Here is a 22,014-nt window from a genome sequence, read left to right on the forward strand (position 1 = left end):
CCTAACCGCCTCAGACCCTTTCCTTTCCCCCCTCAGCCGCTTAAGCGGCTGAGGGGGGAAAGGAAGGGGCCTGAGGCGGTTAGGAATGATGGGAGTTGGAGTCCAAAACACCTAGAGGGCCCAAGTTTGCCCATGACTGATCCACACTGTAGAATGAATGCAGTTTGAAGCCACATTAAGAGGCGGGTCCTTTTGTTCTCCTCCTCCAATGAACGCAAAGGAGATGAGGCCTGGCACACGACCCTGTGGGAAATAGACAGCGCATGCGCAGTTTTATAGTCGAAGGAGGGGGGAAAAAAAAGAGAATGACGTAGAAAGCGTGAAGCCGTGATGTGGAACTTGAGGGAGGAAATGGAATGGGTTTCCGTTTCCGGCTGAGGTCAACTCTTCCGGGATTGGGCGCAATGGAGTCGGTGCTGAGCGAAGTGGTGGCGCTGGAGGATCTACAGGTGAAAAGCAGTTTTTTTTCCTCCGATAATAATTGTGAATCTGTGCAGGTTAAGTGGAGCCTCCAGTTAAAGGGGCAGTGTTCCTTGGTTCCCAGTCGAGACTGATGGTAAACAAACTACAGGGTGTCACCCCGCCCCCTTAAAGTGATACACCCCTTTATAATGCTGGGCATTTTCTCCCCAAAAGTGTATTCTGTATATATTTATAGTGTGTTTGTGTTTATTGTATACATAATGTGTATATAAACTATATATATATATACACACGCACACACACACACAGGGCATATATATATATAGTGCGTATATATAGTATGTGTGTGTATATTTATATATACTGTATATATAATATGTGTGTATACAGTAGAGTCTCACTTATCCAACACTCGCTTATCCAATGTTCTGGATTATCCAACACATTTTTGTAGTCAATATTTTCAATATAACGTGATATTTTGGTGCTAATTTTGTAAATACAGTAATTACAACATAACATTACTGCGTATTGAACTACTTTTTATGTCAAATTTGTTGTATAACACGATGTTTTGGTGCTTAATTTGTAAAATAATAACCTATTTTGATGTTTAATAGGCTTTTTCTTAATCTCTCCTTATTATCCAAGATATTTGCTTATCCAACGTTCTGCTGGCCCGTTTATGTTGGATAAGTGAGACTCTACTGTATATACATCCACACACACACACTATACTATGTGTGTATATATAATAGAGTCTTGCTTATTCAACATAAACGGGCCGGCAGAACGTTGGCTAAACGAATATCTTGGATAATAAGGAGGCATTAAGGAAAAGCCTATTAAACATCAAATTAGGTTATGATTTTACAAATTAAGCACCAAAACATCATGTTATATAACAAATTTGACAGAAAAAATAGTTCAATACGCAGTAATGCTATGTAGTAATTACTGTATTTATGAATTTAGCACCAAAATATCATGATGTATTAAAAACATTGACTACAAAAATGCATTGGATAATCCAGAATGTTGGTTAAGTGAGACTCTACAGTACATACATACATACACATACACTCTCTCTCTCTCTCTCTATATATATATATATATATATTTCTGGGTATAAAATATATATAGTGTGTGTGTATATACATATATTGTGTATGTATGCACACACATATACACACTATATACAGTGTGTATGTGTATATACTGTATATATAATATGTGTATATATACATACATACACACACTACATATACAGTATATTTATTTATTTATTTATACACACTATATATTTTCTGGGTATAAAATATATATATTGTGTGTGTATATATACTGTGTATATACAGACATATACATACTATAGTTTGTGTATGTGTTTATACTGTATATATATGTGTGTGTGTATATACATACATACACTATATATACAGTATATATATATATACACACACACATATATATATACAGTAGAGTCTCACTTATCCAACACTCGCTTATCCAACGTTCTGGATTATCTAACGCATTTTTGTAGTCAATGTTTTCAATACATCGTGATATTTTGGTGCTAAATTCGTAAATACAGTAATTACTATGTAGCATTACTATGTATTGAAGTACTTTTTCTATCAAATTTGTTGTATAACATGATGTTTTAGTGCTTAATTTGTAAAATCATAACCTAATTTGATGTTTAATAGGCTTCTCCTTAATCTCTCCTTATTATCCAACATATTCGCTTATCCAACATTCTGCCGGCCCGTTTATGTTGGATAAGTGGGACTCTACTGTATATATTTTCTGGGTATAAAATATATTGTGTGTGTGTATATATATATAGTATTTATATAGTATATCTATATATATAAAAGAGTGATGGCATCACGGCAATTCACAAAACAACAAAAGTACAGGCCCCCCAACCTCAAAATTTGACAACACAACCCATCATCCACGCCTCAAGGTTGATACAACAAAAAGAAAAGAAAAATAAAGTCCTAATTAGAGGGAGAGCAATAATTTTTTTTATCCAATTGCTGCCAGTTTAGAGGGCTAATCTCTGCCCACTTGGTTGCCTAGCAACCAGCCAAGGGACAGCCAGGTTTCAGTTAGGGGACAGGCAGATTTAGGCCTCACTTAGGCTTCTTCCACAGATTATCTAATTTGCACTGGATTATATGGCAGTGTAGACTCAAGGCCCTTCCACACAGCTATATAACCCATTTATAATCTTATATTATCTGCTTTGCACTGGATTATCTTGACTCCACACTGCCATATAATCCACTTCAGTGGGCATTTTATACAGCTGTGAAGAAGGGGCCTCATATAATCCAGTTCTAAGCAGATAATTTAAGATTATCAATATACAGTAGAGTCTCACTTATCCAACGTAAACAGGCCGGCAGGATAAGTGAATATGTTGGATAATAAGAAGGGATTCAGGAAAAGCCAATTAAACATCAAATTAGGTAATCGTTATACAAATTAAGCACCAAAACATCATATTATACAACAAATTTGACAGAAAAAGTAGTTCCATGCGCAGTAATGCTATGTAGTATTTACAGTAGAGTCTCACTTATCCAACACTCGCTTATCCAACGTTCTGGATTATCCAACGCATTTTTGTAGTCAATGCTTTCAATATATCGTGATATTTTGGTGCTAAATTCATAAATACAGTAATTACTATATAGCATTACTGTGTACTGAACTACTTTTTCTGACAAATTTGTTGTATAACATGATGTTTTGGTGCTTAATTTATAAAATCATAACCTAATTTGATGTTTAATAGGCTTTTCCTTAATTCCTCCTTATTATCCAACATATTCGCTTATCCAATGTTCTGCCAGCCCGTTTATGTTGGATAAGTGAGACTCTACTGTACCGTATATACTCGAAGATAAGAAAAAGAAAAGAAAAATAAAGTCCTAATTCGAGAGAGAGGAATTGCTTTTATCCAATTGCTGCCAGTTAGAAGGTTAAGCTCCTCCAACTTGGTCTCCTAGCAACCCAATAAAAAATAATTAAAAACACTACAAAAATTAATACAATAAAATACTATAATAACAGAAAATAACTAATAATAATACAAGAAAAAATAAAATATAATAAATAAAAAGATAACTTACAATAAAATTAATTAAAAAATACAAATAAAATCAAGTAAAAATTACATAACAATTTTTAACCAATACCACTACCACTTTGCCACAGCAATGCGTGGCCGGGCACAGCTAGTTCTTTATATATAATATGTATGTATACATACACACACACTATATATATGGCAAATAAAGACAAATTGAACTTAATGTAACACACTACTTCTGTTTTATAAAAACAGCTCTGTGAATTCAGTATATATTATTTCTTTTCTTTTTTTTTGCCAGTTGCTTAAAAGTCCCCATTTATGGAAATTGTGCTGGATTTCTATATGTATATATACTTTAAAAAAGTGTACATCCACAATATCTTGCAATTCTGGTAAAAAAAAAAGTATGCATCTGTAACAGTTTGTATTTCTGGATATACTGGCGCATGTGTGTGTGCATAAGCATACATACATATATTCCTTTTCCCAAAAAGTATACATCCATAACATCTTATAATTCTGGATGATTTTTTTTTCATTTTTTTCTCAAAAATATATACATCTTTAATAGGATTAAAGATGTTAATGGTGTCACAAAATTACAAGAGAAACTTCAAGTGATGTTTCCTTGCATAAAATCATAATTTCTGTTTGCAACTCTGTTTAACTACTTATAACAATTTATTCTTCAATTTCGATGTATTTACATAACCTTTAGATAATCACCATAGCTGCATATTAGCTGTTAAAGGGTGTACAGTCTGTTGTCTATATCCATGGATTTGGCACCCAATAGACTCAATCATGCACAACTTGAAAATGCTAAAAAAAAACCCCAACCAAATAAACATAAACAAACAAACAAACCCAAAGCAGGGTTGTTGTGTGTTTTCCGGGCTCTATAGCCATGTTCCAGAAGTATTCTCTCCTGAATATTTCTGGAACATGGCCATACAGCCCGGAAAACACAAAACAACCATGTGATTCCGGCCATGAAAGCCTTTGACAACACAAACCTAAAATAAACCTTTATTTTTCATTTTTAGAATAAGGGATGTTGTTTTATTGCACCATTGCATATAATGGCACTTGAGCTCTATGGGTTTTGGTATTTGTGTGTGTGAAGGAGGGGGGTGTCCTGGAACCAAATCTTAGTGGATACCAAAGGTTCACATTTTTGGGGGACACTCTGTAAGTGGGGCGGTTCCTTGCCTTCTCCATCAGCCCCACCTGGAGGATAAAGGCCTGGTTTTGGTGGACTTGATCCAGAATTGCATTCATTTCTTGTGATTCCACCTCTTTGCTTCCTTTGGTTGATTCATCCCTCTTTCCAAATACACGCGGTTGAATTACCTTTCTGAAACTGTAATTAGTATTGTTCAGCTACAGGAAAGTAATTGCTTGGTCTAGACATAAGATGATGCGGAATCCACTCTCTAAAGGAAATATAAAATGACAGCAAGTAGGCGAAGCAATAATAAGCCAGATCTTGAAGGAATAGTATATATGAGGGAAATCTATTTCCCTGAAAGGTGATAGAAAAGAACAGGAGATACTAGTTTATCTTGTGAATATGCGAACACGGTATGTACTCAAGGTTCCCTTAAGTTTGACATTGCAGTTAAGGCTTGGAAAAACAAACTGAAAAAAGGGCAGCTTCTCTCTCTTTGACTGAATTGAAAAATATAGCAATCAGTATGCAAAGGGACTTCTAGTACCTTTGACATTATGTGAGAGAAAGAAAGCGGTAGCATAAACCTTCCTAGACTAACTCATCATCATCAGATGAATAAAGTGTCATCTGATAAAGTAGAGTAAGGGTACATTAACAATGTAAATGTAAAATTAATGCAGTTTGACACCACTTTAGATGCCATGGCTCAATGCTATGGAATCCTGGGAGATGTAGTTTAATGAGGCACTCACTCTGGCAGAGGAGGCTAAGGAGACCTTGAAAAACTATAACTCCAATGATTCCATAGTATTGAGCCATGACAGTAGTATAGATGCACTCTTAAGTCCATTAACACTATATTACCAACTTCTTTCCCTTAGTGGGTTGTTGTGTATTTTCCAGGCTGTATGACCATGTTCCAGAAGCATTCTCTCCTGATATTTTGCCCACATCTATGGCAGGCATCCACATCTGAGGATTCCTGCCATAGATGTGGTGAAACGTCAGGAGAGAATTCTTCTGGAACATGACCATACACCCCTGGAAAATACACAACAACCCAGTGATTCCAGCCATGAAAGTCTCCGACAACACATTCTTTCCTTTAGTCGCAAAGTTTGCATAAACGATACAAGTTACGGTAAGTCATTTAGAAAAATTAAAGGGTTGAGAACTTGAAGCCTATGAAGAGTTTGGATCACTGGAGTGATGTCCTCTCACATATTTTTCTCATGAAGAGGCAAATTGTAGTGTTTCAAGTTGACTGTCTCCTCTGACTGATGACATAGCCTTGTAATGAATCACATGAGAGGCTTGTGATGAGATAATTGTATAGTGGCACATGAGGAAGTGCGGGATTTCCATTAGAGGGCACCAAATCATTGCTGTTAACGTAAGCACTTAATGAACTATTGTTCTATCTAAGCACTGGTGTATTCCGTGTAGTATGCCTGGCTTAGTCATTTGTTCTGTGAAATGCCATGCAGCTTACATCCCAATAAATATATTTAGGACTGCCACCATAGATTATTTTTCTGGAGTCTGGCTAGTTGGTCCTTTCTCCTCAGTCTGAAGCCTTTTTGCAGCCACTAAATAAGAGTATTGGGGTGCATATACCGTATATACTCGAGTATAAGCCGATCTGAATATAAGCTGTGGCACCCAATTTTATCACAAAACCGGGAAAACCTATTGATTCGAGTATAAGACGAAGGTGGGAAATGCAGCAGCTACTGGCAAATTTCAAAAATAAAAATAGATACTAATAAAATTACATTATTTGAGGCATCAGTAGGTTAAATGTTTTTGAATTTTACATAAAATTGTAATTTATGATTGTAATAATAAGACTTTAATAAGATAAGACGGTCTAAGTCTGATTTCCTATATACTTAAGTATAGACCAACCTGAACATAAGCCAGCCAGGATCCTCACTCGAGTATAAGCCTAGGGGAGCTTTTTCAGCCCTAAAAAAGGACTGAAAAACTAGGCTTATACTCGAGTATATACAGTACATTGTAAAATTAATGGAGTTTGACATCACTTTAACTGCCATGGCTCAATGCTGAGGAATTGTGGGGGTTGTAGTTTTGCATAGTCTCTTCTACCAAAGATTGCTTCCCCATACTACATGATATTCACATGATCAATTGCATTGAGCCATGGCAGTTAAACCAGTGACATATTTTCTCAGCCTCAGAAGAAGGCAAAGGCAAACAAACTCGGAACAGATCTTACTGAGAAAGCCCAGTTACAGGTTTGCCTTAGATCTGAAAACAATGTGAAGGCGCACAACAATTTTGTGATTAAGCCTTTTGTTTGACACTCTCGTTATAAGTCACATATCCAGACCAAAATTAAGTGCTGGTGATTAAGAGGCAGGGGAGGATTTCTCGTGACAAGGAAAGGAAATTCTTATGCTGGCTCCTTGTCAATTTAAACAATTTGAATCTTAATCAGTTGATATTCATAACCTTCAGAAACTCTTTGTGACAATGACTTGTTCATTTATGTAGAAAACAATGCTTGATCTGGTTGGCACATTCGGACATGAAAACAATCATATAATTGTGCTGCCTGATCATTCCTAATGTAAGCAGGAGGTTGATATAGGAGCTTTGGGTCTTTAAGATGCCACAAAACTCTTTTGTGTTTTGTTGCTACACACTAATACAGCTAGCCTTCTGGAATTTGATGCCGGTAAAACCTTTTCAACCAGGCCATTTCTTGTTATGTTAGTTCTCTACTTACATGAAGCTTTGTTGTAATGCAAGGCACAACTGAAAGATGACCACCCATTGGAGTGCAACGTGCTACAGGTCCAGTTAGGGAGATCTGGGATTACAATCCAAAAAATGAACTCTGTTGGACTTATATTATGGAACATTATGGATTATGTTAAATGTCAAATGTGAATGGGCTTTCTCACTTTGCTGTGGTTGTGTGTCTTCAAGTCATTTCCGATTTATGGCAACTTTAAGGTGAACCTGTACTAGGATTTTCTTGGCAAGATGTCTTCAGAGGGGAGGGGTGTTACTTTTCTGTTCCTCTGATACTGAGAGCGGGGGACTCGTCCAAGGACATCCAGTGGTTTTCCATTGATGAGCAGGGATTTGAATCCTGGTCTCCAGTTGTAATTCAATGCACAAACCACTACGCCATGTTGCCTCTTTTTCTTTCTCACTGATTTGGGGAAATGTCATCTGGAACATGAATCTATCCTACTTGCTTGTATCTAGACCAGTGGTTCTCAACCTGTGGGTCCCTAGATGTTTTGGCCTTCAGCTCCCAGAAATCCTAACAGCTAGTAAACTGGTTGGGGTTTCTTGGACTTGTAGGCCAAAACACCTGGGGACCCACAAGTTGAGAACCACTGATCTAGACCATGCATGTAGAAGGGACTGGAGGGTGCCACTAAGACTGGGAGAGGAATGAACTAAATCAATACATAGACCTTCTTGAATGCTTGTAAGTTGCAGCAAGAAATCCATTAAGACTTACAATTTGTAGGAAGCTGCTCCTTTCTTAGCTGAGCGGGAGCTGAATCACCCACACACACATTTGCAGACTTTTCTCCCACTTGGAGGTGATCCATGAAAGCTGAAAACTCATGCTAAGATCTAACAACCCCAGTTTGCACTATCTCAAGACCAGTATGTCCACCCTTAATCAAGCCTGGAGTCAGCTAGTAATCCCACATGTTGCCTTCAGTTTGGCAATTGAGAGGATGCCTTGGGTCCAGCGTGTCTACACCTTGACTCTTGCGATAACAAATTCCCCTCCTTAGAAAAAGGCAAGGTGCTCTTGAAGACCTTTCGTGACTTCATGGCAGTATTTTCCAGATTTTGAGCAGCTGTGTTGCAACCAGAATGTTGTTCAAACAGACTTCTGTTTCCTTAAACCCAAATGAAAAGGACCCTTTATGACAGGTGAGGTGACCTCTCCTCCTGGAACAACTGTTTTTCAACAAACATACAATTTTTTTCAGGAGGCTTGTGAGGCATCACACCCACTTGATCGGGTCTTGCGTGGGCCATTTTGACAAGCCTTTAGAAGAATTTCATTAGTTCTTTCCCCAAAGGTCACCTTGTTCTTAAAACTGTCCTATGTGTTTTGAAAAATTTCTCATCTGAGCTCTTGATTAAATGGGGTTCACTTGGCTAACTTTTTTGCACCCACTCACCTTTGCTGGGGTCCTATTTACGTAAATGCAAAGGAATGCGTATTTCTCTGGTGTGATTATAAACAAACTGTCTGCCTTAGGTAGCAATTGCTGCGGCCCGCCCCGTTCACTCGGTTGACAGCAGACAAAAAGATCAGTGTTTGGTTTCCGACAACACAATTCCGGCTACAGAGGTCCTTGATGTGCTTTTTTATTTCTCCAATACTTGCATAACCTTTCATAAAAGATCCGGTCGGTAAGCCTGTTCCTGTTGGATTGATTCCTCACCTGGGAATGGGGTATGAGAACAGGGTGCTCCATACTTTAAAACAAAGTTTCAGGCTAGGCAGAACTGAAGAGCTGACCTCTCTGATCTTTTATAAAATGATATATGCATACATTGTTTCTTTCTTGCCTCATTTTTTAAAACTTAGGCATAATTTCTTTTGTTGCCAGTGCTCAGAGGTTGCTATGAAATTTTACATTTGGGGGCACTGGCTCTCAGAGACTTCTAGTTAGCATATTGTAATCCACACTTTTCCTCATCAGTAGTATGGATCCTTAAGTATTCAGTGGACAACAGTCCATGCACAACAGGAATATTTGGGCCTTTTGGGATTTAAATGTTCCTTAATTCTAGATATATGGCCTATTAAGGTAGCTATTTTTTTGTACAGGAACAATAGCTTGTTGGTACAGAATGTTGTCTTTATCTTAAAAGTATCATTTTATGTTAGTGTTATCTCTGCAATATAAATATTCAACACTGTTTGTACTCATGTATTTTAACATTGATTTTCAACTCTGATTCAAAAATTGTATTTGAATGTCTTCTTGTATGCCTTATTTATTCTGTATCACTTCCTATGTAGCCTTTCTTCAGCCATTGTGAGAAGCTGAATTTTGAGATTCTAAGGTGGGGTAGGTATCATGAATCTGTAAGATCTGGTCAGGACTGTTGAAAGTAGAGTGCCTTCAAGGTCTCCCATTAAGTCAGTAGCAGTTAACATTTTCCCAGAGAAGCCAACAGCACTTTACTCCGAATTTTCTTTCAGTTCCAGTGGTAATCTAGATGGAGGAGGATTATCTGCCAGTAAAATGCAAAAGTGTTTTGAACAGGTCTCCCCAGAAAATCTTAATATCCTCCTTATGAAGGTTCAAGTTTTGTCCTTCACCTCAGAAGAGTTTCTACATTTTAATCTAATAGGGAGAGATTCAGTAAGCCAAAGTTTGGGCCAACCCTGGCTCTCCAAGCAGAGAAGAGTTCTTCTGCATGTGGCTGTTAAAAGGCAAAGGCTTGTTCCAGGATGGCAGCCTTCTTGTTTGGCAAACGATCAGTAGCCCTTCTGTTGCCACTTGGCAGTTATTGGGGAAATGAGAGGTGGGGCACGAGTGCCAAGGAATCAGAGTTGTTTTCCCAGGTTGACTCATCTGGTTTCGTCCATCAGACAGCCTTATGAAATAAACACCCAAACAAAGGAGGAGCTTTGGGCCATCAGAATCCTGTAAAGGTCATTCTCATTCATACATACATACATATATATATATATATATATATATATATATATATATATATATCTGCTCCTAGATTTTGCCACTGAGCATGCTGGCAGTCATGTTACTGGGGAAATCTGGGAGCTGGAGTCCAACTTTAATTTTGAACTATCATGAGTGTCCTTCCTCAGAACAGGAGCCAGGCTTCCTAGTTTGGGAGAAGCTATGATCGGCATGCAAACTCCCATTACCATCAAGCAGGTGAAGCTGAGGGAAACGAAGCCAAAAGCTTGAGAACATCTAAAACTTTTCAGCCCTGGGTTAGTTGGGCAAATAGTCTGATTTGGTATAGAACTTTCTGAATATGTGCATTGTAGAGTTTATTAGAAGTTGAAGGCCTAACTTAGCTTAGGGTCTCATTATAGAGTAGAAATGGGCAAAATGTGACTCTCCAAATGTCAGATTGCAGCTCTTAGCGTCTCTGCCCAGCTTAGCCAATGATGAGGGTGGTCAAGTTTGCAGTCCAGCATCACCTGAATTACCACGTGTTGCCCATCCATGTGCTATTGTGAAAGTTTCTGTCTTAGAAATGCAACTCCCATTTATTTATTAACTTTCATTCTTCCTATCACCTCGTTGGGACTCAAGGCGGCTAACAATGACTGTCATCATCCATAACCAGTTAAATGTTCTGCTAGAGCTGATGGGAGTTGAATTCAACAAGAAGGACCCCATATTCCCCACCTATATAATAATGATAGTGTACTTCTGTGAAAGGGTTTTGTGAATAGTAAAATGATAGCAATAAAGTCATGTTCATTTTTCCTCTGTCTCAGCTAAGTTATAGTTTGACTGCACCAGATCCTGGATGGGTCGCAAGTACCTAGGTGTCTGGATGATCCAATTTTACCTGATAGTTTTGGAGGAAGAGTTTACACTCAGAGGACTTAACCCGCTCCCCTTCCTTCTTTCAATCCTTTCTTCATTCTGCAGAAGTTTGAGAAGAAGTACAATGCTGAGTTGAAAGAAGGAAACATTTCCAAAGGGACCAAATTTGAATACGCCTGGTGCTTGATTCGTAGCAAATACACCGACGACATCAAGAAAGGCATTGTACTCCTGGAAGGTGAGCTGTAGGTCAGCCCAGTGAGGGAGGACAACTTGGAATTAACAATAACAACAACAACAATTATAACAATAATTTTATGTCTTGCCTGCTCTTGGCTCGAGGCAGGTTACAACATCACATAATTATCTAAAAAACAGTCATAAAATGCACATATTAAAACATAAGTCTACAAAATACATATTGAAATACACAGAACATAAAATTAAAATTCGTGATTAAAACACAAGTTTAAAATTTATGATTAAAACTTGCTGGGTATTCCTGCTGGAAGAGATAGGTCTTCAAATGTGTTTTAAATTTTGGCAGCTCATTTAGCTTTCAGATCTCTTCTGGCAGGTTGTTCCACAGTCTTAGGGTGACTGATGAAAAAGTCCTCTGGGTTCCCCATATGTTGCTGAACTGCTGCTCCCAGCATTCCTTACTTTTTGATGGACTGGCTAGGATTTATGGGTGTAACAATATGAAAATGTTAAGAGGGCAGTACTTTGCCAATCTTGGATTAGAACTAAATCTGAGTTTTGGTCCCTGCTCAGCGATGAAACTCCCTGGAGGGCTTTGAGCAAGTTGCTCTCAGCCTGAGATTTCACAGGTTGTCAAGATAGAATGGGCTGTACAAGAGCCATGTATGCCACGGTTGGAGAAGCAATGAGATCTATAGGTCAGGAAGCTTTTGAATGGCAGAGACTAAAGGCTTCGTCCAGCAGTCCTTGCCAACCTGGTGCCCTGCAGAGCTCTTGGGCTACATAAGATGCTGCCCTATTTTAAATCAGCCCTGGTCCATCTATCCCAGTACTGTCAACTCTGGCAGGTAGACCGTCAAGCAGAATTTTTTCCTGGCCTAACCTAGAAGTTCCTGCTGGTCTTCCACCTAAATACTACTAAACCATTGGAAATAGATTCTTTGTATTCCCTACTGTACATGATCCTCTACTCAAGTGTTCACTAGGCCTGGTTCTGCGTAGAGCCTGAAATCAAATGGGACCGGATGTGTTCAGAGTAGTATGGTGGTCTACAACTCCCATCAATTCAGCTGGGAACTGTATAACACATCCTGAAGGCACCAGGTGAGCAATTAGTCCAATTTGTCAGCTCTTATCTTTACATATAAAAAACCTGCTCTGGAAAAAGAAACTTGCAACCCATAGAAAAGAGAAATAGCCTTTTTGTGTGCATGCAATACACCAGGCATACTATTTCTCTCTTGCCTGACATGTTTCTAGCAGTTGCATCTTCCCCAAGGCAAAACTAATCCTCATTTTCTTACAGAAGGGACTTCCCCTTTCGCAAGGTAACCAGTCGAGATTGTCACCCTAATGGAAAGCACCAGACATTGTCACTTGACATCTGCCAAGTGACAGATGAAGATAGGTATTGGGACTAAAATAAACTACTGTTCCCCATCAACAAACACATATCCCATAAGCTCTGTGATTTTAACAGTCTTCTAGGTTATGGATGCTTTCCTGTCCAAGTGCAACCATCCCTAATACAAGCTTGCCAAGTTTCTTATGTGTCCAGAACTAGATGATGTTTTCAGATTCCCTGCATCGTTATTCAAACTTTCTTTTTCCCTCTCCACTTTAGATCTGTTGCCCAAAGGGACCAAAGAAGAGCAGCGTGACTATGTCTTCTATTTGGCAGTGGCCAATTACCGACTGAAGGTGAGCTTCCTGGTGCTCTGTTCCTTGCCCTATTTCCCTACCTTGCCAAAACTCTGGATTTGCCACTAGACTGGTTTTATTTATACTCCTGCTGGATTTACTCTCCAGAGAGCTTTACAGTGAAAACGTCCAAAGATTCTTTCCAGCACATTAAGCTCTAGTCTTTCTGGGATTTGAATTGTGAAGATCTATCCCCCCCTTTACATCCCCTTTTCAAAACATTTCTCAATGCTATATCTGCTTTTCCTTGCTGCCTTTCTGTATTCTTTCCCAGGCCTGTTGGGTGCTGTTTCTGAGTTAAAGCATTTAAACAACACCCATAGAACATAGCTCCGTTTGACTTTCCGTTTTTTGGGTAATTTTTCAAAAATGTATTGTATGTAAATTACAAACAGAACGTAGAAATCAAATACAAATAGTATAACAAAAACTGTACAATTATAACATCCTAACAAACCCTTTCCCTCCTTCCCCATACCTGTGAACCCATCACCTATGACTTCCGACACTACTCACTATCTTTTTTTTGCAAGTACTTTTTATTGATATTTCTTTCAACACGAGGTACACAGACAAACAAGAATTAACTATAGGGGTAGGGGTGGGGTTTGTGGTGACACATACACAGATTGGGGTAAGGGTGCAATCGGGAAAAAAGGGGGGGGGATGTGGGACATAAAAAAAAGGGGTAGGGGGGTTGGGCAGAGGGGGGATGGGGAGGTGATATTTCGACTTCCAATTATGCTCACTAAGTCCATTACTTCAGTCCTTAATTCTTTTGTAGTTTTCTCTTTAAGTATTCCTCAAAATTAGACCAGTCAGTAGCCTTTAGTGGGGTGCCATTATTTCTTTTGATCCAGAAGGATAGTTGGTCCATATTCTTGATTTCCATCACTTTTTCCAGCCACTGTTCTTTTGACGGTACTTGCGTTGACTTCCAGAGTCTTGCAATCAGGAGCCTTGCTGCGGTGATGAAAAAGGTGAAAAGTTTATCGGTATTAGTGTCAATTCTGTCCTCGGGGTCATATAAACCTAGCAAAAGTAGTTCCGGCCTTTTCACAAATTTCGTCTTTAATATGTCATTACTCTCTTCCAGGATTGTAGTCCAAAAATTATCTAGTTTCCTACACTTCCACCACATGTGGAAATAGGATCCTATTTGGGCTTTACACCTCCAGCATTTATTATTTGCGTCCTTATACATATGCCCTATTTTCTTAGGTGTTAAGTACCATCTATGAATAAGCTTAAGCCAATTTTCTTTCATATCTACTGAGTACGTATATTTTATTTTTTTATTCCAAATCGACTCCCATTCGCACAATTGAATGGGTCTGTTTATGTTCCTGGCCCATAATATCATAGAATTAGTTATTAAATCTGTTTCAATTTCCCAGGACAGTAGTTTATTATACAGTATGGATATATTCTTCCTCTCCACGTGGATAAGTTTATCCCAAAAACCTTGTTCTTGATCAAATCCGACTATTTTGTCTCTTTTATATGCCTCATTAATTTGGAAAAATTGGTACCAGGACACATTTTTGTTCAGTTTTTGTATTTCAGCTAATTCTTTTACTTTGGGGGGGTTGGATTTATCCTTTGCCATAATTAACAATTGGCTATAGGTCGGCCAAATCCGCCAACCTAATAGCCTTCTATGATCAGCTTCAATCGGGGATAGCCATAGTGGTGTTTTAGTGTAGAAGCGGGGTTTATATTTTTCCCATGTTCTCAATAAAACAGATCTAATAAAGTGGTTGCCAAATTGTTTGTCAATTTTCATTTTACCATACCATAAATATCCATGCCAACCTTTCTTTAATTCATGGCCTTCCAAATTCAAAATTTTATTTTTTCCCAATTTGATCCACTCTTTTATCCAAAGAAGAGCACTAGCATCATGGTAAAGTTTTAGATTCGGGAGGCCAAAACCTCCCTGCGTTTTCGGTGCAATCATTGTGCTAAATTTGATCCTGGGTTTTTTGCCTCTCCAAATAAATTTTGTAATGTCTTTTTGCCAATCTTTGAATATCTTGGGACTCCTTATAATTGGTAGGTTTTGGAATAGGTAAAGTAACTTTGGCAGGACATTCATCTTAATTATTGCTATTCTTCCCATTAGAGAGACATTTAGATTTTTCCATTTTTCCAGATCCCTTCGAATTTCTTTCCATTTCTCAATGTAATTTAAATCTAATAATTGATTATTTTTCGCTGATAGCCAGATCCCTAAGTATTTTAATTTGGACACTGTTTTTAACCCTGAGATATCGTATAGCTCTTTCTGTTTCTTTTTTGACATATTTTTGGTAAGGATCATTGTTTTCTTTGTGTTGATTCTAAGGCCGGCCACCTTTCCATAATCTTCAATTTTCGAAAGCCAATTTTTAATATTCTGGATTGGATTTTCTATAATGCATATCACGTCGTCTGCGAACGCCCGATACTTATAATCTTGTTTGTCAACTTTAGGGCCTTGCAAGTTCGAATCGTTTCTAATTACCCTGAGCAGGGTTTCTAATGCCATAATGAATATTAAGGGTGAGAGGGGGCAGCCTTGTCTCGTACCTTTGTTTATTTCGAATTTTTTTGTCTCCTGGCCATTAATTTGTATTTTTGCCCATTGTTCCTCATAAATACTGTTGATGCCATTTTGAATTTGAAATCCTAGGTCCAATTCTCGAAATAACAATTTGAAAAAATTCCAATTTAAGTTATCGAAAGCTTTCTCTGCGTCCAAGGAGAGAAGGCCCACTTCTGTTTGATTATGTTGTTCATAGTATTCCAAAACATCAATTATTATTCTTACATTGTCCTTAATCGATCTAGCTGGGAGAAAGCCCGTTTGGTCTTCTCCTATCCACTCTGCAAGGAAGTCCTTCAGCCTATTCGCCAGGATCTTTGTGAAAATTTTATAATCTGTATTTAGGAGGGAGATGGGTCTGTAGTTTTTCACATCCGACATATCTAAACCCTCTTTGGGTATCACCACTATCGTTGCCTCCTTCCAAGAATCTGGTATAACTTTGCTTTGGAGGGCCTGATTCATTAATTTTTTCAGGAAGGAGGTCACTTCTTTTAATCCTAATTTATAAAAGCCCGCAATAAATCCATCCGGCCCCGGGGTTTTATTACTGTCTACATTGTTGATTACTTTAAGAATTTCCTCCTCTGTGATTTCTTTATTGAGTTCGCATCTTTGCTCTTCTGTGATTTTATCCAATTGTAATTTACCTAGGAACTCTGTTATGGCCTCGGGATTGATATTATCTTTAGAGTATAGGTTCTCGTAATATGTTTGAAATACTTCTTTTATTTCCTCATCTAAATTTACTATTTTGCCTTCGGTTCTGATTTTAATAATTTGTCTGCTCTGTTTCTTCTTCCTTATTAAACGTGATAACCATTTCCCCGGTTTGTTTGCATTTTCAAAAGCGTATTGTTTAACCCATTTAATTTGTTTTGCCAATTTCTCTAAGTCTCTACTCTCTTTCATTTTATTTAATAGATCTAGATTTCTTTTTATCTTTTTGTTTTTGGGGTTGGCTTTTAAGTCCTTTTCCTTCATCTCAATCTCCTTATTTAAACTATTCCATTCTGCTTCTTTTTGTTTTCGTTTAGTAGCATTTAATTGGATTAAGAATCCTCTCGCCACTGCTTTATAAGCGTCCCATACAATTTGTGGGTTCTTATACCTATCTTATATCTATTAAAACTTATATCTCTTTTAATAAATTCCCCTTGGGGTTACTTTAAAGTCTACATTTGTCTTCCTTTCCAAATAACTAAATGTCAGTATCCATTTTTAGCAAATTCCTCCATTTGCTTTTCCTACAGCTCTGGTGACCATGCACTAATGAGTGAGCATTAGTTCTCCAAAGGGCTCAGCAGCTCTGCTAAGGCATTATTGTATTAATTCTCTCTCTGCACCCTCAGAACTAATCACCACCCAAGGGAGGTGTACTGTTAACAACTTTCTCCCACTGAATATGAGGTCTTATACTTGAAGGGTTTTGTAAATAGGAAGCAATTGTGTTCTCCAGTGATGGCTGAAACTGTTGTATGTATGAAAGGGATTGTGGAGGAAAATCCTGAGTCAAAATATGTTCCATTATCATTTTAATTCCGCTTTCATGGGTACCCCCAGCCAAGTAAGAAGATCTCAGTTTTTCCAGAAAGGTGAAAGTCTTGTACCTCCCATTACCTTGGCCTCCACTTATCTCTGGCAGCTAATCCCAGCTTCATAAAACTTGTCAAAACTAGGGCGGTGTCCTCATCCTATCAATCTTCTTATCTGCCTGCTTTATGGACTGCCAAGTGATGGACTCTTGGATCTTGGAGTGTGTGGAGACAACAGTTCAGATAAGGAGGAGCTTTGGGAGGAGGGAAGCCCAAGGCAGAGAATGCTGAGTGTGTTTTCTTTTTGGTTCCATTTTGCTCTCAAAGGAGTGTGTCTGGTGATATGCAGCCAGGAGAGTAAGGGTGCAAGGAAAGGCAACAAGCAAGCAACCTATGTTGGTGGCATGTATCTTTGCATGGTGCAGCAGGTAAACATAAGGCTTGCAGGGAAGATAATCCAGTTTCAAATTCTGCCCAGCTGAAAATGTATAGGAGGTTTAAGATCTACTGGAGGAGCCCTCCTTTGTGTCCTCTCGGTCTGAGCAATACGCCTTGTGGGGACATGGGAGAGGGCCTTTTTGCTATGGGGCCCCAGTTATGGAACATACTGTCTTTGCAGGCCCAGGCTGCACTACCAAATAATGCCATTTCAGAACGCAGTTTAACTGCATTGGATTATATGAGTCTACACTGCCATATAATCCACTTCAGTGCAGTTGAACTGCATTATATGGAGGTGTAGATCCAGCCCCAGTTAGCATGCCAACATTGCTGCTGTTTAGGTGCCAGGTGAAAGCATGGATGTTCATGAAAACTTTTGGGGCCTGGGTTTTATTTAAAAAAAGAAGCCTCATGTGCAAGTGGTTTTTATTCATTTAAAATATTTAAACCTTTTTTATTTGTTTGGTTTATTGTTTAAATAAATTTTAGCTTTTCAAAATTAATATTCTCCTGTTTCAAATTTGTTGTTATTTTGTACTGCCCTGAGATCTCAAAATGAAGGGTGGGAGATAGCTAGCTAGCTAGCTAAGTAGATGGATGGGAGTGACCATGAACTTGTAACTACTCCTCAGTGAGTACCAACTGCTTTTATGCAGACAACCAGCTATGTCCCAACTACTCCCATACTCTTGTTATTCTCTTATGTAGTTCAGGTTTCTGTCTTAAGCAAGAAGGAAGGATTGGAGTGCTTAGTGTACAGATAACTGTTTCTCAGAACGAGAGACTTGGGTTTATTAGTTAAGAGCATGCTACTCATTTGCTCGAAAGCTGTCTCTACCATTCATGAAATCTATTGCACCAAGGGTCCTCTTAGCATGGGTGTGGAGAACCCCATTCAGTCCAAAAGTCAAATGCAGTTTCAGAGAAGTTTGTTGAAGCATTGCAGTGGTGGGTGGCACCAAAGGCTAAAGAACAAGATAAAGAATGCCAGCATATTTTATTTTACAATCATTTCTTCCACTGTAATTGAGCTTTATTTTGTCTTTTTGGAATTGTGAAACACCCGTATAGCAAATCTGAAAATTCTCAAATTATGCGGCCATGTGAGAAACTTCCCAAGATTTGAGATTTTCTACTCCTCTGCTAGCAAACCAATTCAGACTCATTGTTCTGCCATTGGGAACCTCTCAGATGAAGCCGTTGGTTCTAGTATGTACCTATGAACTGGTTGAAAGATTTCAATGTTCACATCATATCCTACATTGCTGTTTGTCCTGTCTGACAGTTTCATTGAGTATTCCAGACAAATGAAACCATAACTGTTTGACAAATGAACCCATAGCTCTTCCCCCTATTGTTCTTTGGACTCTCAAGGACTCCTTGCTATGTTTCTTCCCGTTCCTTATCAGATAAACATCTCTATACTTAATTCACTTCTTTTTCCTTTTGGAAGCTGGGAAACCTTCACTTGTTTTCCACGTTTCTCTTTTAAGGAGTTGTCTGCATCCCAGGTGTATAACCGAAACCATGCCTGACCTGACTTCATACATGACTGCATTTTATTCTCTGTTTTTTGGCAGGAGTATGAGAAAGCATTGAAGTACATCCGGGGCCTGCTGAAGACAGAGCCGGGCAACACACAGGCCTTAGAATTGGAGAAACTTATTAACAAAGCCATGCAGAAAGGTTAGAAGACGGGAGAAGGGTGACAATGACTGCTTATTTTATACATCTAAATCCTGGCTTCCACCAATTTGCGTTTCTTATTCATTTTGACTAACTCTCTTGACATTTCCAATTCATTTAAATTGTTTTGCATTTATTAGATGAATTAAGGTAAAATAAGGATCCTATGGGATGAGGTAGGAGAATGGAAAATTGGAAGGGACCGGCGATTGGCTGAGTTTTTTTTTTAATGTACTCAGCCTATCACTTGTCACTTCCAACATTCCACTGGATCCTTGTTTGGCAGAAATATTAAAAATTAACTAGGTATTTTTAATTACAAAAATGTGAGTAAAGCACTGAAGGGGTTAAATAAGCTAGTGTTGCCCTAAGGAGAGTGAGTAGGCTGAAGCCGATTAGTGTTAGTGGGCCAAAGCTAGTGTTGTCCTGAGGAATGTGAGAAAGCATCAGTGTGAGAAGCTTCAGTGAGTGAAGCTTTAATGTGAAGGCTGTTTGTAAATCTACTGTGTGAAGCCCCTGCGTAAGTTCGTTGTGGGAGGAGGCTTTGTGAGAGCAAAGCTGTTTATCTGCATGAGAAAGAAGCCCAGCGTGGAAGCAAAAAAGGAAGCAAAAAGAAATTTATTTATAAATAAACTTTATTTATTTATGGAAACCTTGTTCTTGTAAATAGTGCTACCACATTATTTTGCTGTAAAGAAAAGCCTCCTAAGGAAGAGATAACATTGGTATGTGTGTTTTTGTTCTTTTTATCACTTTTGCCTACTGGTGCTGGGTCACGCTGTTGCTAATAAGTTACTCTACTATACGTTTATGGAGAGGGTCTTTTGTTAATAAGCCCAATCGCCCAACATATTTTTCCTTAAATTGGCTAATAAATGCAACAACATTTTATAGCTACTTTCAGATTATCACCTCTTCTCATGTAAAGTAGGGAAGGGGTGTGGGGTGTGGGAGAGCTATTCACATGGAAACTGGACTTGATATGTTTCCAATGTGTGGACTTAGCTTTGTCTTCCCGTCCTCTTCACAGGCCTTAGTCCAAAGATCCTTTAACCCTATCAATCCTTAACCAGTGATCAATGATTAGTATTTTTTGTTCTTTCCACAGATGGCTTGGTTGGCATGGCGATCGTTGGCGGCATGGCCCTGGGGGCAGCCGGGCTGGCCGGCCTCATCGGCTTGGCCATCGCCAAAGCAAAACCGTAACAGGCTTGGTTTGGGCGGGCCAAGGAAGGGTGCCTCCCTCTCATTTGACACAGCTCAGCCTGGCGGATGATGGTCTGGCCCCTTCGGAGAAGCTGTGGGGTGATTAAAAACGCTCGCTCAAAAGATGCTAACCTGACTGACTCCTGGACTCTTGTTCTCCTCGTGCCTGGTTGGCTGCCATGTTCAATGGTCAAAGTGGCAGTTTGGCTCTGATTGCCCCATCGAAGATTGACCAGTAGCAATATGAGTGTTTGTATGTACGATGTGATGGTGTTGAGGTTGCCTTTGGATCTTAGAACACAAGTTTCCTGTCCAGTAGCCAAAGTTTGAATCCACAACCTGTCCTTTGATTACTCTACCTTAGCACATGAATTCTCCTCATCATTGCCTCCATTTATCCTTCCTTGTTCTTGTCACTTGAGACTAAACTGTTGGGAAGTAGAGACATTTGGAGAAGATTAAAACAAGGTTGGTCTTTTCTGAGAAGCCAAGATCCACCTGGTCTTAAAAGAAGATCTTGAGAAAGCCAAGTTTCCCCCCTAGATTATGGTTTTTCCTTTTCTGGTAAATGCACTTTCTCCACACGCACACAGATGTGGCCCCTTTCTCTCACCCCTCTGCCCCAACTGACTGCCACATGCTAGGGAAAAAGCACGTGTTATGGTAACATTTGTACACAGTCACAACCCTCTTAAGCTCCATTGGTCTTTTAGAGTCTTCTTTCTTGCATCTCACTATGCAACCTTTTATTTTGGCCATTCCACCCTTTTCTTTACAAAAAATTTGGTGGTGCTGGAAGAACAAAAGGGATGTCGACACAAGAATTGGTTGCATCTGCCTCGTCTTAACAATGGACATTTTGGAAGCGTGATAGAAGGACCAGAAGTTGAAGCTGCCTTATATACTGTTTTTCATCTGTTTCTGAGCTGATGCTACAGGGTTGCCGTGGATGCTCACAATATCAGAAGCACTACTTTCCTGCTCTCTCGTAATTTCTCTACTGCTCTAATAGGTGCTTTAATATTTTTCCTTTAGCCTCTGGCTGGTATGAGGCAGGAATGTGAATAAACATAGATGTACCACAGAGCATCCTTGTCAGTCCTGATTTCTTCATGTTGTGTGCCTTCAAATCCTTTCTGGCTTATGGGGACTCTTATCATGGGGTTTTCTAGAGCTGAGAGTGTCACCCAGGATCACCCAGTGAGTTTTTGAACTGAGACTGAATGGCCATATGTTGGGAATGCTTTGATTGTTTCTTTCTGCATGGCCAAATGGCGTTGGACTGGATGGCCTTGGGGTCTCTTCCAACTATTATTCTAACCCCTGCATTTCAGATTGTTGCAACCAAGTCAACATGTTTAGGTTGTCAGCTGCAGGTAATGTTTTCTTTCCTTGGCCATTTGCCA

The 22,014-nt window shown here is 38.9% G+C and overlaps 1 protein-coding gene across 1 annotated transcript; it reads left to right on the forward strand.

Annotated features, from left to right (window-relative positions):
- The first annotated feature begins 292 nt into the window (after window positions 1-292).
- Window positions 293-21,695, forward strand: fis1 (fission, mitochondrial 1). Its single transcript, XM_062984238.1, has 5 exons — window positions 293-449; window positions 11,357-11,489; window positions 13,077-13,153; window positions 19,297-19,402; window positions 20,511-21,695. The coding sequence occupies exons 1-5, from the start codon at window positions 357-359 to the stop codon at window positions 20,606-20,608; spliced, it is 507 nt and encodes a 168-aa protein (XP_062840308.1). The 5' UTR covers window positions 293-356; the 3' UTR covers window positions 20,609-21,695.
- Window positions 21,696-22,014: the final 319 nt, after the last annotated feature.

Source organism: Anolis carolinensis, chromosome 6 (assembly GCF_035594765.1).
Source record: "Anolis carolinensis isolate JA03-04 chromosome 6, rAnoCar3.1.pri, whole genome shotgun sequence".
In the NCBI taxonomy this organism is placed as follows: domain Eukaryota; kingdom Metazoa; phylum Chordata; class Lepidosauria; order Squamata; family Dactyloidae; genus Anolis; species Anolis carolinensis.

Coding starts and splice junctions, on each gene's coding strand:
- fis1 (XM_062984238.1), top strand. CDS start 357: ATGGGTTTCCGTTTCCGGCTGAGGTCAACTCTTCCGGGATTGGGCGCA. Junction 11,490..13,076: donor AGGCATTGTACTCCTGGAAG/GTGAGCTGTAGG, acceptor TCTCCACTTTAG/ATCTGTTGCCCAAAGGGACC. Junction 13,154..19,296: donor TGGCCAATTACCGACTGAAG/GTGAGCTTCCTG, acceptor GTTTTTTGGCAG/GAGTATGAGAAAGCATTGAA.